Source organism: Lissotriton vulgaris, chromosome 11 (assembly GCF_964263255.1).
Source record: "Lissotriton vulgaris chromosome 11, aLisVul1.2, whole genome shotgun sequence".
Taxonomy (NCBI): Eukaryota; Metazoa; Chordata; class Amphibia; order Caudata; family Salamandridae; genus Lissotriton; species Lissotriton vulgaris.
In genome coordinates this window covers 1108167421-1108184947 of record NC_141699.1, presented here as the reverse complement: position 1 = coordinate 1108184947, position 17527 = coordinate 1108167421, and the positions used below count along the sequence as shown (strand labels likewise).

General features: G+C 47.3%; 1 protein-coding gene across 1 annotated transcript in view; it reads right to left on the bottom strand.

Annotated features, from left to right (window-relative positions):
* Window positions 1–17527, bottom strand: part of LOC147684252 (putative cation-transporting ATPase 13A4) — a 287710-nt gene that overhangs the window by 137600 nt on the left and 132583 nt on the right. The window contains exon 12 of the mRNA XM_086944653.1: window positions 5052–5240. Coding sequence (XP_086800779.1) covers window positions 5052–5240 — 189 coding nt within the window. The remainder of the gene's footprint in view (window positions 1–5051; window positions 5241–17527) is intronic.

Below are 17527 nucleotides of genomic sequence, written 5' to 3'. Positions count from 1 at the left end.
CGAGGGGCAATAATTCATCCAGTTTACAATTCTGGCTGTCATTCATCCTCAAGCAACTATAGGCTGATAGCCTTACTGGACTACTTGAAAAAACTGAGCTCTTGGGCCCCCCCCCCCCCCCAAAAAAAAAAAAACAGGCTTCACTGCCAACTCAGACACTATGCCCAATTTCCTGGCCCTATCAATACTTAATGATAAAGCAATAGTTCCATCCAAGGCGGTTTATTGCTGTTTTGTGGACTTCAAAGCTGCCTTCGACCAGGTTCCAAGGGAGGCACTTTGGGCCAAGCTAACAAAATGGGGAATCCCGGTTAAACTCCTGGATGCAATAGTCCAACGACATACCAACACCTGGATACAAGTCAAGCTTGGTAAAGGCTCACATCTACCTCGGAAAATCACAACTTCAAGGGGAGTCAAACAGGGATGCGTACTAGCTCTGCTGCTCTTTTATCTGTTCATAGATGACCTCTCAAGTGAGCTAGATGCAATAGTCAACCCCCCAAGATTGGTGGTGTTCAGTTATGCAATCTTCTATATGCCGATGCCCTTGTCCTCCTCAGCCTTACCCGAGTTGGGCTGCAACAACTGCTAAATAAATTACACAGTTACACCCCCATGAACAACCTGGAGGTAAACTTAAAGAGAACTCAAGTGGTAATATTTGGCAGGAAGCACCAGAGCGGTGGTGGTTAGTCATATAATAACCCTGAACTTTCAGTAGGAAAATCATAAAAACACTTGGGGATCAACAACGACTCTAGGGGCACATTTGTCAAGTATTGCAGCAATATCACTATGAAAGCTATGTCTCTTCAAGTTAACCTTTCAAAACTTTCTGAAAAACAGACAGGTCCGAGCCTAGCTCCAATGTTGGAAGTTATGAGAGCTAAAATAGGCCCCACATTGTTGTACGGCTTTGAAATCTTCCTAGGTACTATACTAAACCAACATGTGACCAAGATCTATAAAAAGGTCCTTAAGCTGCCAAAAACTGCATCTGCCGCTCAAATTGGATTAGAGCTAGGCCTCCTAAACTACAATATGCTAAGCGCAGGTGCTTAATTAAAAATGTGCCATAAGTTAAGCCAGGCTGGCGCTGGTTCCCTCGAGTCATTATTATGGTTAGATATCAGCTCTAACAATCCTGGCGAGTCACACAGTCCGTTCTTTTAACCTCTGGAACCTTAAACCAAGTAGTGCAGCTTTTAAAATAAGTATCAAGAAGCGCACCCAAATGTGTTCCTACTCTTCTGACAAAGCGACCCTAGTCCAACGCAAGCACGCATGGGTAGTAATCAACTCTTATCAGATGACTTCTCTTCCATCAGATCTGGCCTGTACATACCCCCTGTATCTGAAACAGGTTCATGGCCCTTAGACTGGGGGAGTGGCAGTTTTTGAAACATCTACCCTTTTTGCAGGACCCATCAGATTAGCTTCTGTGCTGGGGTTGCAGGACATTGGTCGAGTCTTTGGAGAATGTTGTATGCCTCTGTCCAGCACTGTCGTCCTTGCGCAGATCAAAGCGGAGGCCTGAGCGGGACAGATTGGGGGTCCAGTCTTGTAGACAGGGTAGGATTGCAGCCTTGAACCCGGAGAACTCAGCTTTACATGTTAGCCTTACAATTTTTATCCATCTTGCATATCGCAAGCTTAATCAGAAATCCCAGGCCCAGAGTCAAAACTAGTAAACAAACACAGGTGGTCATTACAATAGTACATCTTTGAAGTGACTTCAGTAAAACCGGTGTACCCTGCCCCAGTCTCACAACATGGAGCCATAAACCAACTTTTTTTTTTAAAAAAATGTTTTTTTTTTTAAGTAGCCTGTGCCCCCCCTGGCAACAGCAGAATCTTGGTAAAGGGCCCGTGGAAATTTTAAGCTATGCAGCTGAGGAAAGGATGTGTCATCAACGACTTGCCATGGACTATTGACTGTTACTCTGAATTTTACAATAAATTTGGGAGGCCATAACATGGATCAGACTAAACTTGACTCCGATAACAATTCAGCAAATTCTGGCTGAATTGTTGGATTATACATCTCCAAATCTGCCAGTTGTTTAACAGTCCCGGACTCCTTTTGGCCCATGAACATGTTTCTTTCCTTTTGTGCTACTATGCTCTCTCAAGTTTGGTGGCCTACCTGTTGCTTTTAGAAGTAACCTCTATTTTTATTAACTTTATTTATTGATACTATGCTGCCATATGGTTGTATTTAAGCGAAAAGTATCCTGTCCTAGAAGAAAACTTATATTAATAATTGTACTGCCTCATTTTTATTGAGAATTATGGGAAGAGACTAGTGAAAAATATTTTCTAATGTTTTTACGTTATGTCTCTTTTAAGTGTATTGTAATGATTTAATTAATCAAACAATAAAGTACTAGTGCCAGTTTCAAAAGAAAGTGCTGGCAAGACAGTACAGGCTCATCAAATTCTGACACACTGACTGTGTGAAGTGGATTCAACACTGAAAGCATGTGTTTTGGGAAGAGGTGTAGTGCTAGAGGCACTCTTGTGGTTTGACACCCAGTGATGACCTTTGACTACCATTATTTTAACTGACTTTAGTGTGTTATTTCATCCTAGCCTAGATGTACGATGGTCCTGCATAGGCCTTGCTTTTTTTCTTTCTTGTAATCTTGCTGTCTTTCATTGGGAGCTGTCACGGAGTAGGACAGCCTTGTCAAGAATAGAACGTGTGGAGTGTGCATTTGAAACCGTGAAAGGAAGAGAGAGTTGTGGAATGTACTCTTTGATTTTGAAGTGTAGTGTTGTGGGAATTATGAAGTTCTGACTATTGGCTTTGACATGGCCTCATGTCATCTTATTTTCTGACGTTACCCTGCTTCAGCATTTCTGCATGCACTGCAGCGCTTGCAAGTTGCTGGAGTTATTCACATTGATGAGAATTATGAAGTTCTTACTATTGGCTTGGACATGGCCTCATGTCATCTTGTTTTCTGACTTTGCCTTGCTTCAGCTTTTCTGCGTGCACAGCATCGCTTGCAAGTTGCTTGGGTTATTCACGTTCAAGGTATTTTGTTTTTGTGAGGGATGGTTTATGTACTCTGAAAGGCTTTGTGGGCTTCATCAACAGAGAGGCTGGAACATGCAAGATTAGGAGACCGGGACGTGAGAACTCCTTCCTGCCATGGGATTGCTTGCTTGGAGCCTGGGCGGTGCTGGTAAGATTCCTCTAGCCCGGACGGAGGTCTTTCTCAAACGTTCTAGTGTGTTTAAAGCGGAGGGTTGCTGACTCGGAAACCGAGAGTTTGGAATCTGAGTGGGGGCGGACGAGTTTACCTCAGAGTGAACCCTGGTTGCTGAGGCTCTCAATCACGGCTGTTTACTTCCCCCGTCTGAGATGCGGTGTTTGCATCAGGTGATGTATTGAGTTTTGGTTATTGCCATTGTGATGTAAGCTGTGGCTGTGATCATTTGATGTTGTCTTTGTGATGTGTGAGTGAGTGTGCTTTCTTTGTAATGTGCGAGTGAGTCAAGGTGCACCTCTAAAGTTCACATTTGATCTATTCAGTGTATATATCTTTCTGATCTCTTGCAGGACCGTTCAGTATATTTGCTTGAGTATTAATTCATATTATTTTCTGCTTGTTTATTCATCAGTATTTCTCATGCATTATATTTAACAGGTGTGTTATTGCTTGCATATAAACATACATATACATACACATATATACATATACATAAACATACACATACACACACATCTTTGTGTATTTGTATCTTGTGCATTTGACATCTGGGAAAGCCTCTGTTAGAGATCATTGTGTAAAATAAAACCCCAAGCATTATTCTAAAAAAGAGAGAGTCCTTCTATTTTGTAAAATAAAACCCTTTCCTATAGGTGCTGTATTAAACTTTTTGGCTGCGCCGGGTCCTGGGCTACCGTGTGGAAGATTCTGTATTATCGGATTGGCGCAACCCAAACAAGAGGCCAATTATTGACTTGCATGCTGGGAGATGGTAACCATTTCCCTATGCATGCTTGGACCTAAGCTTCCAACCCACAAATGCACAAATAATATGGACGTTTTCTCCCCATCGGCTGCCAAAGCCTAGAAAAGTGTATAAGAAAGGACAGACCCTTCTATCCTGGTGTTGGGTATAATGTATACGCAGTCTTTACCCTGCAGGATCTTACCACGTTGGTAAATGCCATGCAGGTTAGTACCATGCACCCTCTACCATGTATCCTGCCCAGATTTACATAAACTATGCACCGGCCTACTTTTGGATGGTGTTTGCCTTTCATGGCCAACAACCTAATTTATTTGAGATTGAGTGGCAGATACAAGAGGATTATATTTGCAATTAGAAGTGACCCGTTCCGTTCAAGAACTAAACAAGTGGTGAAAGATACAAGTCACCCATTTACACAATGAGACCCCATATTTCCTACAAATTTTTGTAAGTGCATCGACAACTCTGATTTCCTTGAGATTAGTTTTGGAGTCACCACCAGCTTAGTCTCTTCTCCATGCGCCAACACAGCACTAAATGGTGGAAATGTGACTATGAAAGGGTTTGGAATTGGTTGCCTCAAGTGATAAAGACACAAGAAACAAGCACTCCTTTTCATTGACAGCTAATGTACAGAATAAGCTATTGGCCAACTCTCCATTCCCTACACCTGCTACCATGTCTCTTTAAAGGTAAAGCGTTCAGAAGACTTCCTCTGGATTTCCTGGCACAGAATGTCCCACCAGGTGGTCATAATGACTGAGAAAGCCATTGCAAAGATGGGGCAGTTGACCTTTAGCCATGCTTCAGATGAAGCTGGCCACACTCTGGAGTCATTGGTCAGACTAATCAAACTGAACATTCTTGTATGTGCCGGACTGTGTGGGCAGAGCTAAAGACTTTGCTCACCTCTAGTGGTGAGTGCTCATTATCCCAATCCTGCCATAAAATCTGAAACCCAATCCGATTACTACAGCCTACAGCTCCCTTATGAATGTATACCAAAGCAGATGTGATTGTAAACAGGTGCATGCAAGATGGACTCAAAAAGATGCAGTTACCTTGTCGAAGCAGACAATGTTGGCTTGTCCCCATAGGTTGATCCTCTGAGGGCAGAAGCAGAAGATGCGCTTATTCTTCAGCCTTTTTTGGGCGTACATGACACCCACCGCTAGAGCAGCCAGGAGAGCAGGTGGCACTGCTATGGTCATCACGGAGATCCCCATGAGTATTGTTTCCCAGGTGGGTTTCTGGTGGGGGGAGGGAAACACGTTGTAAGTAAATACAAAGACCTTGGTTAGAATTTTCAGTCTGGTTAACACTGCAAATTGCAAATTGCAATGTAAAATTCTACCATATTTATTTTACATCCTTAAGTTAATAGAATGTTAAGTTTTTAGAAGACAATGAATACAGAAACGTTATTGGCTCTGTGTGTACTTCATTAACAGATTGTAGTCCAGGGCTCCCCTGCAGACACTGCCACCCACACCAGACACAGCACATGAGCATAACAGACATGCCTTCCTTTTCACTCAAGCAAACAGTGATGGCCCAACTTGGTCTGTGTGCACTAACTGTGGTGCATTCAGATTGGATTCAAAGAGCAGATTTTTAAGTGTGGACACACATATGTCTCGAACTCCAGTCACACTCTTACTGTTAGGGAACAGTTATTTTGGCTAATTTTACCCAAACCTTAAATAACCATCCTCTAAGGGCTCTTGGGTCTCAATGTAACACAGACTTGATTTTCTTCCCTAGTTGCCCACTGGTTTGGACCTCTGATGTGGTCTGAGACCATCCAATAAAGTATCACTGACTGTAATTATTATTATTTTTTAGTGTCTTTGAGCTGGAACCTGTATTGCCCAGTTAAATAAAATCAGCTGCTACAGGCAACTGAGGTAAGAGTAAGTGCACAAATGCGTAAAAATAGACAAAAAATCCTGAGCTAAGAATGTTCATCAATATCCAAAAAGAAGGACAAATGTTGAGTTCCAGATTTCAAGTTCTCATTATTCTTCATTTATTAACATTCTTCATCAACAGATAGGAATGAAAACGCCGCTTTTTCATGGAATACTTCTAAAGGCTCTGTACTCTGAGGTCAAGAGTATACCGGTTACTTTTTCAGCATACTTATTTGGACACGATCTACCAATAACAAGGACTCACGTTTTCTAATATTTATATATATGAACTTGGATCATTTCAAATGAATTCTAACTGATGCGGAATACGTACAAGGAATTTGCTCTTTATTTCTCTACGCAACTCTTCCTTTGATATATATGCCCTGACGAAGTCTTGGGTCTCTACGACCGAGACGAAACACGTGTTGGCAGAGGTTGCATTCCTATCTGTTGATGAAGAATGTCAATAAATGAAGAATAATGAGAAAACTTGAAATCTGGAACTCAACATTTGTCCTTCTTTTTGGATATTGATGAACATTCTTAGCTCAGGATTTTTTGTCTATTTTTATAGTTTTACAATTGTGTCTTTTTCTAAGTCGCATTGTTTGATTCTGGTTGGGTGACCGGAGTCTAATCCTTGGAGCTTATCAGATATTGTATTATACTACTGTTTTCCTCTCAGCGCAAACTACCCTCATTCACCTGTTCGCTCTGTTGCTTTGCACAAATGCGTAGACTGAGTCAGGAAGATTATTTACCATCTGTACATGGGTAACTCTGTGGCAGATGGGGCCAAGTCTACAAATAAATATTTCAATTAGATACTGAAAGGATGTGCAAATGTTCTTTTGGGCACCGTGTACAATATGTGTTCCACTTTGCACATGTCATGTATAAAATGCATAGCACTGTAAATTTAGATTGGAACATGGAACTAGGACCAGACATGATAGGAACTTTAGGGGTGCAACCACTTCTGGCTTGTCTCTCCAGGACTGATGGCAAATCAGATCTTCACATCCTTTATTGAAATAATTAGAACTATATGAGGATGTCAACAATTCAGTATGTATGGCACTGTTGGCACCCCTGTAAGAGGTGAGGCTGGCTGGGTGGTGACTTAGTGGAGGTAGAGACCCGCCTGTGTGGCAGGACTAAAACACAAGTGCGTTGGGATCCCCACTGCGAATACCCGGAGGGGGTAGAGTGGGAGCCCAGGGCCCGGACAGTGCTGGGACTTGATTTCGCCAAGGCCCCATCGAGCAGGAGTGTGTGGCAGTGGGGGCCTTTCTCCACAACCGCTAAATGTTTGGCACTGTAGGAACCCCTGTGAGAGGAGAGGTCAGCTCGGCGATGACGCAGTGGAGGCTGTGATCCACCTGTGCAGGCAGGACTAAAACTCAAGTGTGGTGGGATCCCCACCGAGAAGACCCGGAGTTGGGGGAGTGAGTGTCCGGGCCTTGGACAGTGCCGGGACTTGATTTTATTAAGGCTGTGGGCCGCGGACTGCCCGGGACCTATGCCTGCACTAGCAGGGCCCCATCGAGCAGGAGTGTGTGGCAGAGGGGGCCTTCCCCTGAAACTGCTAACTGCTGGGCAGCGAATACTGCGGAGGGCTCAGTTTGATTTTGGGAACCGGCATAGTGGAAGAGCTGCGGCGGTGATCAGTGCTTGGAACTGGGGGATGGCTCGGACTCCCGTGCTGCACCGGCTAGTCCTGAAGGCCTAGAGGTGGGGACATAATGGATAAGGGTGCCATTGGGCTTGCTGTGGATGGCCCTGAGGGTGCGCAATACCTGGTGAGTAGCCCAGGTGAAGACAGTTTGGTGTGAGTGGGCCAGGGATCCCCGGCCTGAAGTGTATTGGAACTGCCGAGGGCGCAGGACACCACGGAAACAGCCCTGAGCTTGGCCCAGACTGGTTGACCCCTGAGCCTAGTAAAATCCCTGTTCATCATAATGAAAGTTAAAGGTACCAGGGCTCAATCTAATAAAATATTGAACTATGAGAAACCCCTTCCTCACGGCTCCAATGAGACACGCAGGGAGAAGATGATGCTGAGGTGGTACAGAGGGAAGAACAACAGGTGTCCTCCCTGAATTATACCCAGATGGCTGTGCGAAATGCAAGGGACGTGACAGTGACCAGGATCAACGCAGTGGCGATTGATGTCAATCTCCTCCGGTATGACCTGCGTAAGGTCTCCAACAGGGTCACCACGATAAAACAAGTGGCTGTCCTCCAGGCAGAGGTCAAGTCCCTATGGGATATGGTCATGGATCTTCAACGGAAGATGGTGTAACTGGATGAATGGGCTGAGGGCCAGGAAAGGTGCTCATGGATGAATAACTTAAGACTTATGGGATTCCCGGAGCAACTGGAGGTACCTTCTGCTGAGTTGTTCTTGGAGAAATGGATCGCGAAATTCTAGCACCAAGTAGAACATCCAATTTTTTTAATATTGAAAGGGCACACAGGGCACTGGTTGCTCCCCCACGTCCAGGAGCGCCGCCAAGAGCCATCATAGCCCAGTTCTTTAATTATGGGGACAGGATTGATCTAATTACGAGGGGCTCCATATTGCAATCTTCCCCGATTACACACAAAGGGTGCAGGATCAACAATGCACCTTCTTAGCATTAAAAAGATGCAGGAGGGAGGCAGGGGTGAAGTGCAGCCTCCTCTACCCGGCCAAGCTCTAAATTGAACACTAAGACATGGCTTTGTTTTTTGTGGTCGGAAGAAGAGGCCTCAGACTGGATGGATATCACAGGGGATCGTGGAGCCTGAAGGAGGCTGCAGTCAAATCCAGGGACACTCACAGACTCAATTGATCAGACAGTGAGACAGCGCAGATTGTCCAAAGAACAACATAGTCACAGGTGATTCTGGTAAAGTCAGAGTGTGCAGGGGGGGTACCTTGCAGGTGGTGGAGGGTTCGTTGGACTCTGAATTAACCTTAGGGGCGGTTATTCTGGATACTAATGTCACCTGAGATCAGAGGAAGATATGGGAGGGCTGGTTCATAGTTATGAACACTCAGATAAATCATTACAAGAGGACTCAATACAAATGTTCATTTTTTCCTCTTTGATAATTTGTGAGGAACACACTGTATACGTATGCCACATGTGGGAGGGAACACGCCCCTCATTAGTGGCTGGGACCTGTCCAGGGAGTTGGAGGCTCCAGCCTTGCGCCCTTCCAAGTATCCCATCACTTGCATGGCACCCATTTAGAAGGTCCTGTCCAGCGCTTAATTATGAAAGTTTCAACCTATGTGATTTAATTGGAGATATTGCTGCAGGGCAGGAATGTGTTGCTGGAGAATTCAGACGGGGGTGGGTTAGGGCGGGAGATATTATTGTTCGCTCTCTACGATGGTGGGAGTGATAGTCCTGTTGCATTGCCCAGTGGGTGGGTTGGGGTTGCGGGCAATCAAACTGTTCTATTTGTTCCTTTTGGTTTTCAGGGAAGTTTAGGGGATCAATATCAGGGTTGTATTTCCCCACTGTACGCTCAGTCTAAAACTGGTATGGTGGGATGGGAACAGAAGAGCGATGCCAACTGCATGATCATATGGCTCCCTTCAACAGTAAGCTCCTTACCTGGTATATACAGGGGATGGCAAAGCTTGAAAAGAGTATATGGGTGCACTCCTATTTACGGCTGCATAAAATTGGTATAGTGGGTCTGCAGGAGACTCATGTCTGGGGTGACGCATTACCATATATTTGGCGCAGATGGTGGGGACAGCTATGCGCCACTTCGTTTTCGGGGTTTGCACAGGGGTGCTTATCTGGGTGGCCCCGGGGACTCCCTTTCAGCATATACACCATGTGCTTGATCCTGAGGGGCACTACGTGATTTTATATGGTAGGCTTGATGGGCAGGAGATATGTTTCATAATTGTGTATGCCCCTAATTCGGATGCCCACAACTTTTTCTATGAAGTAATGGCTGCAGCGACCCCCTACCTGGGTGGGGACAGTCATTTTTGGGGACGTCAACTGTGTGATGGACGGGACGATGGACCGAGAACCCCCCATACAAATGCCAAGACTAGGATCCTAGTAGACGTTATGAGGGAGCTGGGGTTAGTGGACACATGGAGGGGCATACACCCGGACAGCAGGGCGTTTTCTTGTCACACCCCGCGACCAATAAGTTTAGTAGTTTGGACCAATTCCTTATATCAGCAACTTTAATGTCTAGGGTTGAGGAGATAGTGTATCTCCCGAGACATATTTCAGATCATTCCCCATGCTCTTATACTTAAGAACTGGCAGGCCCAGTGCAGTAATCCCTATGTGGCGACTTCCAACCAAGGCACTCACTGACCCGCCCTTTGTGGAGAAGTTAGAAGAGGAGATCTCGAACTATTTTGCGATTAATTGGAGCTTGGCATACACAAGGGATATGGAATGGGAGACAATAAAGGTGGTGGTCGGGGGGGGGGTTCTGTCTTAGCATGACTTACTGGGTTCGTCAGCAGTTTAAGAGGGACATTAAGGTACTAGAGAGGAACCTTGCAGAGTTGGAAGCATTTTTTCCAACGAATCCTGGTCATTTGAAGGAGTGGCGAGAGGCACGAGAAGAGCTGCTAGCAGTGCTATGTAGACTTAAAAAGTTCCACTACACCACACATCGACTACACGCGGAGGGCGATCATTCTGGGGCGCTACTTGCCGGATTGACTAGTAATGAATAGCCGGTGCCTCCCATTGTGCAGATGCAGTGTGCTGATGGGTGCACAGTGTACAGCCAGCAAAAAATCTTGGACATCTTAGCTGACCACTTGGCCGGGGTATATGCGGGGCGCCCTATGCTAGTTCTGGATGGAATAGCAGGATTCCTCGATGCTCGGAACTTACCTTGTTTAGAAAGAGGCTAGCCAATTGCTGGATGACTCAATCTTGAAAGATGAAATACTGGAGTATAAAGTCCCTGAAGACTGCAAAGAGCCCAGGGAGTGATGGCCTACCTGCTGAATTCTATAAGAAATTTGCACCCATTTTAGTAGACTGCCTCCTGGAGGTATATAATTAGGCGTTCCAAAATCGAACACTTCCATCTTCCATGAACGAAGCATTGGTGGTTATGATCCCCCCGGTGGATAGGGACACCCAGCTGCCGGGTCGTACAAACCAATTTCCATGTTGAATATAGACATACAAATTCTTAGCGGGATCATGGAGACTCGACTGCAACCACATATGCAGCATTTAACTCACCCCGACAAAGAGGGATTCATTCCCAAACACAACACAACCCATAATTTACAAAGGCTAGCCCACATATGGCACTCACCCTTATTACAACAGCAGGAGGAGTGTGCCCTGGTGTTATTAGAAATTGAATAAGTGTTCAACTGGGTTGGATGGGTGTATCTCTGGGAGGTCCTACGTGCAATGGGAGGTCCTACATGTAAAGCGCTCTGATACCCGACTTGGGTCTAGTTTGCGCTATATAAATTTAAAAAAAAAAAAATTGGTTGTGGGGTCTAAATTCCTGAAATGGGTGCCGTTATTATACTTGGAACCCCGTGCCAGAATCAGAATTGGTAGGTTGGTATCAAGGGTCTTCAGATTGCAACGCAGCACTAGACCAGGATACCCGCTGTTGCCACTTCTTTTTGCCATGACAATGGAACCCCTAGCTGCAAGCTTGAGGAGAGAAATGGGGGCCGTGGGATTCCGCTGGGAGGGACCAACTATGTGTTGTCCATGTATGCAGACGACACACTAGTGTAGCTTCAGACACTGCTCATGCGATCCTTACACTACTCGACACCCTTGAACGGGTTGGACATGTGTCAGGGCTGTGGATTAACTCAGGGAAGTCAAAATTAATTCCACTAGGGAGACTGGCTTTGCTCCCGGATGGGGAATTACCAGAGGTGGGCTCCGATAGGTGAGGACTGCTCCTAGATACCAGGGGATCAGACTGCCAGAGACGGCTGAGCAGTACTTGGCGCTTAACATTGGGAAAGTAATTGAGGGATTGCAGGGTTCGGTGCACTTCTGGTGGGAACTGACTCTGTCCTTTATGGGGAGGATTGCCCTGACCAAAATGGTGAGCTTGCCCAGATGCCTCTATGTGATGCAGTACTCTTTCTTTAAGATCCCCTGACACTTCTTTGTAAAGCTGGACAGGCTTCTGACTGAATTATTGTGGGGTGCTAAGTGCAAAAGGGTCAGCCTGGCTACTCTTCAGAGAACCTGGCAGACCGGAGGACTGGAAGTTCCATGTCTGGAGCTGTATTATGTGGCTTCACAGCTGCAGCATGCTATACACTGGTTGGATGACGATGACAACTGGGAGAAGGCCCTGTGGTGTGGACCTTCGGGGACAGAACGCGCCCTGAACTGCTAACGTTGGGAGCACAGGTACCTCTGGCAAGTCCATATATTGTTCGGCATGTAGCGGAAATATGGGATCTTGTAGTCCGAAGAGTGCTAAGAAGGGCTCCCTATGCCCCGGACATGCCCGTGGGCTGTTTGACCCTTTCACCAAAGTTCTGCATCTATTTATGTGTGTAAATGGCGGGAGGGGCCTGCCAAACCATGGGGGACCTATTGGACAACAAGCAGTACATCAAGCAAGAGCAGGCGACTGATGCCTTTGTGCTAGGTCCAGGGAAGTTCCTTCAGTATGGGAAAATAGCTCAAGTGGCTAGGGAGCTGTGGTCCATGTTCCCTGAAAAACCTCCGGTCTCTAATGTGCTACAGACTGATAATGATGTCCAAGGGGGCGCAGATTGATGTTGCACCTGTGCCTGGAAATCCAGGAAGACAGGGTGAACCGGCAACTACCGGTCCAGACAAAGTGGGAGACACTGACGGGGGACCCCATAACAGAGAGGGACTGGACTAGGTTCCGTGAAGGGGTTAAACAGGTGTACTGAATACACGGTTCAAACTAGTTCAATTCAATTTTGTACACCATACATATCTTACTCCCAAGATGTTACACAGAATCTGTCCGTAATGATCAGGGAAATGTCCCAGATCCGGGGAGGCGGAGGCTATATTTATACATATGGTCTGGTCCTGCCCAGAGCTCCAATTATCATAGACTGACGTCTTGGATGCGTTGCGGAAGCAACGGGGTGGGAGATTTCAATTGAGATCTGGGTGGTGTTGCTTGGTTTGTTGCCCTGACCTAAAAACAAGAATCTTAGTAGGAAGTTGGTCCTTTTGGGACTGGTGTTGGTGAAATGTCGGATAGCTATCTTGTGGTTTAGTCGCAGGCCGCCCTGAATGATGCAATGGGTACGTGATATGAAGGAGTGGGTGACAGCTGAGGTGATTTGAATGCAGCAGACCAGACGTGGCGAAAAGCTAGAGGATGACCTACAGGCATGGAGGCAATGCTGGGGGAGCGGACAAGTGAGGGGATCGATGCTGTACCACGGGACGAGGCCACCGAGAGTGCACAGGTGGGAAGTAGGCCAGAGGGTGAATGAATGAAGGGGGAGAACGCTCATCCTAGGAATATTAGAAAGCATACTGATGCGGACAAAAGGCAGATACACTGGTTTGAATTAAAGGGACACACACTAGACATGGTTTGGGGGGGGGGTATGTTTTAGTTGTGGGTGGGGGAGGGGATGGAAGTTGAGTATATGCTACTTGGGACTGCTTTTCGACATTGTGGAGACCTGGACCAAGAGAGAAAGCCTCATGGGGACGAGGATCGTAAGGAAGAATTCATGACGATGGCACTTGGCTCTTAACTGGTTTAATACATACGCATGAATTGTACCTGCCCTACTAAAAAAACAAGCATTGGAAATGCAATAGGTCTCGCATTAGGAAAGTTTGAGCTATTGGTATTGTAAATGACACTTTTTTTATTTATGTGTTGGTTTTGAAAGTAGCAACATTAATAGCTTTGTCAGTTACAATGTCAATAGTTTTAACTTTTGCAAATGTGACACCTATAGCATTTGTAATGCAATGTGTGTTGTATTTACGCGACTTAGATGTATTGATATTACAAATAACAATGGCTTTTAATTTTGTAAATAATTAATACTTAAATAAAAGTTATTGTAATTTATAATGGCAATAGCTTAAACGTTTGTAAATAACTTTTGTGAAGATTATGTTCAGTGTATTTTATTGTGACGAAAATCCAAGAACATTGCATTTGCACCTACACACACACATAGCCACACACATATAGATGTGGTGGTGGTGGATCTGGGGGATATGGTGGTGGTGGATGTGGTGGTGGATGTGGTGGTGGTGGTGATGGTGGATGTGGTGGTGATTGTGGTGGATGTGGGGGTGGAGGTGGGGGTGGAGGTGGAGGTGGATGTGGTGAAAGTGGTGGTGGATGTGGTGGTGGAAGTGGTGGTGGAAGTGATGGTGGTGGGTATGGTGGATGCGGTGGTGGATGAGGTGGTGGATGAGGTGGTGGATGAGGTGGTGGATGAGGTGGTGGATGAGGTGGTGGAGGTGGTGGTGGAGGTGGTGGTGGAGGTGGTGGTGGAGGTGGTGGTGGAGGTGGTGGTGGTGGAGGTGGTGGTGGAGGTGGTGGTGGTGGTGTTGGATGTGGTGGTGGTGGTGTTGGATGTGGTGGTGGTGGTGGATGTGGTGGTGGTTGTGGATGCGGTGGAAGTGGTGGATGGGGTGGTGGTGGATGCGGTGGAAGTGGTGGATGCGGTGAAAGTGGTGGTTGTGGATGTGGTGGTGGATGCGGTGGTGGATGCGGTGGTGGTGGATGCGGTGGTGGTGGTGGTGGATGCGGTGGTGGTGGTGGTGGATGCGGTGGTGGTGGATGCGGTGGTGGTGGTGGTGGATGCGGTGGTGGTGGTGGTGGATGAGGTGGTGGTGGTGGATGCGGTGGTGGTGGTGGTGGATGTGGTGGTGGATGTGGATGTGGCGGTGGATGTGGCGGTGGATGTCATGGTGGATGTGGAGGTGGTGGTGGATGTGGTGGTGGTGGTGGATGGGTTGGTGGTTGTGGTGGATGTGGTGGTGGATGTAGTGGTGGTGTGGTGGTGGTGGTGGTGGTGGATGCGGTGGTGTTGGATGTGGTGGTGGTGGATGTGGCGGTGGATGTCATGGTGGATGTGGAGGTGATGGTGGAGGTGATGGTGGATGTGGTGGTGGATGTGGTGGATGTGGTGGTGGATGCGGTGGTGGTGGATGCAGTGGATGTGGTGGATGTGGTGGTGGATGCGGTGGTGGTGGATGCAGTGGATGTGGTGGATGTGGTGGTGGATGCGGTGGTGGATGCGGTGGTGGTGGATGCGCTGGTGGTGGATGCGGTGGTGGTGGATGCGGTGGTGGTGGATGCGGTGGTGGTGGTGGATGTGGTGGTGGTGGTGGATGCGGTGGTGGTGGATGTGGTGGTGGATGTGGAGGTGGTGGTGGATGTGGTGGTGGTGGTGGATGGGTTGGTTGTGGTGGTGGATGTAGGGTGGTGTGGTGGATGTAGTGGTGGTGGTGGATGTGGCGGTGGATGTCATGGTGGATGTGGAGGTGATGGTGGAGGTGATGGTGGAGGTGATGGTGGATGTGGTGGTGGATGTGGTGGATGTGGTGGATGCGGTGGTGGTGGATGCAGTGGATGTGGTGGATGGGGTGGTGGATGTAGTGGTGGTGGAGGTGGATGCGGTGGTGGTGGATGCGGTGGATGTGGTGATGGTGGATGCGGTGGTGGTGGAGGATGCGGTGGTGGTGGATGTGGTGGTGGATGTGGTGGTGGATGTGGTGGTGGATGTGGTGGTGGATGTGGTGGTGGATGTGGTGGTGGATGTGGTGGTGGATGTGGTGGTGGATGTGGTGGTGGATGTGGTGGTGGATGTGGTGGTGGATGTGTTGGTGGATGTGGTGGTGGATGTGTTGGTGGATGTGTTGGTGGATGTGATGGTGATGGTGGATGTGGTGTTGGATGTGGTGGTGGATGCGGTGGTGGTGGATGTGGTGGTGGATGTAGTGGTGGTGGGTGTGGTGGTGGTGGTGGATGCAGTGGTGGTGGATGTCATGGTGGATGTGGAGGTGATGGTGGATGTGGTGGTGGTGGATGTGATGGTGGATGTGGTGGTGGATGCGGTGGTGGTGGTGGATGGGGTGGTTGTGTATATTGTCTAGAAGCCTTGTATCAGCAGAGCTGGGCATTATTGAAATAACAGCAGTGGCACACAGGTGGGTAACATGCACGTGACCTGGTGACCCTGGAGGCGTGAGTGGTAGGACATTGTTACACCCCTACAGTGTGCGTCTGTGTGGCGTGTCCTGGTGCGTGTCTGTCCGTTTTCACGTGCATTTATTCTGGGAAGGTTTGTGTGTCTCTGTCAGTCTTTGTTAGAAAATGGTTGAAGGGACATCTGTTGTAGAAGTGTTTGTGTGTTTGCGACTGTTTCCGTGTGAATGCGTGCCTGCGGGTGTTTATCATCATCTGTGGGAGTCTCTTTGCAAAACGACATGTATGTTCGTGTGTATGTGTGCTCGCACGTGCCTACGTTAATGTGAATGCGCGTGCTATTGTGTGTAGTGTGTGTGTGTCTATATGCGTGCGAGTGTGTTTCTCTGTATGTGTCTGTGCGCGCGCACATTTGCACTATTGTGTGCGTGTCCGTGGGCGTGTGTGTGTTAAGCTAAAAAACGGTTCCCAGTCTCAATTTATTTAAAAATGGCCGAGATTCGACTGGCTGCAGTGAACCCCGAGGCGTTCACATTTAAAGCACACTTTAGCAAATCACTCGAAGGCCAGTTCACTTTGCGAAAAGGCAGCGTGTTATGTAATTTTACCACCCTCGATTTATAAATCCCCGATACCTGCCAGAGCAAACACACAAACCGGACCTCGCATCATGTGTGCGTCTTGTGTAATTGTACACATGACAATTCACAGTGATCAATATCGACAGATTTGGAAAAACACTGCATTTTTGTTCTTTAAAAAGAAAACTAAAAAAAACTTTCTAATTCAGCACAAAGCTTTGAAACACCGCGGAGCCGAGGAATTCATGGCTCGCGCGCAAAAAATATTCCAGCTGGAACCTTTCAAAAAAAGGCCGGGCCGAGATGAAAAGTGCATTATCCTGAGTTGTAATGTTGCAGCTTTGCTTTGTTTTTTACTATAAATCGTAGGTAACGGCTTGCTGTGCACGCGGTACACACTAAAACAAGTGTTCCCCTGGAGTGTAAAATAAATATGTGTACACTGTTCGCAAATATCCGTCCCGTTTGTCCAAATAAAGCCCGCTATTCGGGTGTATTTTGGGAAAAGGCCGTTTCCTGGACACAGTCTGCAGACGTCTCCCAACAATAGCCCCTTTGCTTTAAAAGAAGACGATGACAGACGCAGGCTCCCGGACACTTGAGGGCATTGCTGTGGGGAGGGGGGAAGAGAAATGCGACACGGCGGGCAGGGGAGGGGGCGGAGTGGGGAGAGGGTGTGAAGCAGCAGGGGCCTTTGAAGTGAAGCGAAGCTTCACTTCAAAGGTGTGGGAGGAGTGGGGCTGAGGGAACAGAAGGCGATTTGATGATGTGCACGCGCATTTTAGGTCAGTGCGCTTGCGCATTGACCTAAAAGCCACGGGCACAGCACCAAATCGCCCAGTTAGGTAAAGTCTGTTTAAGACGCTATAGTCTCGCTCT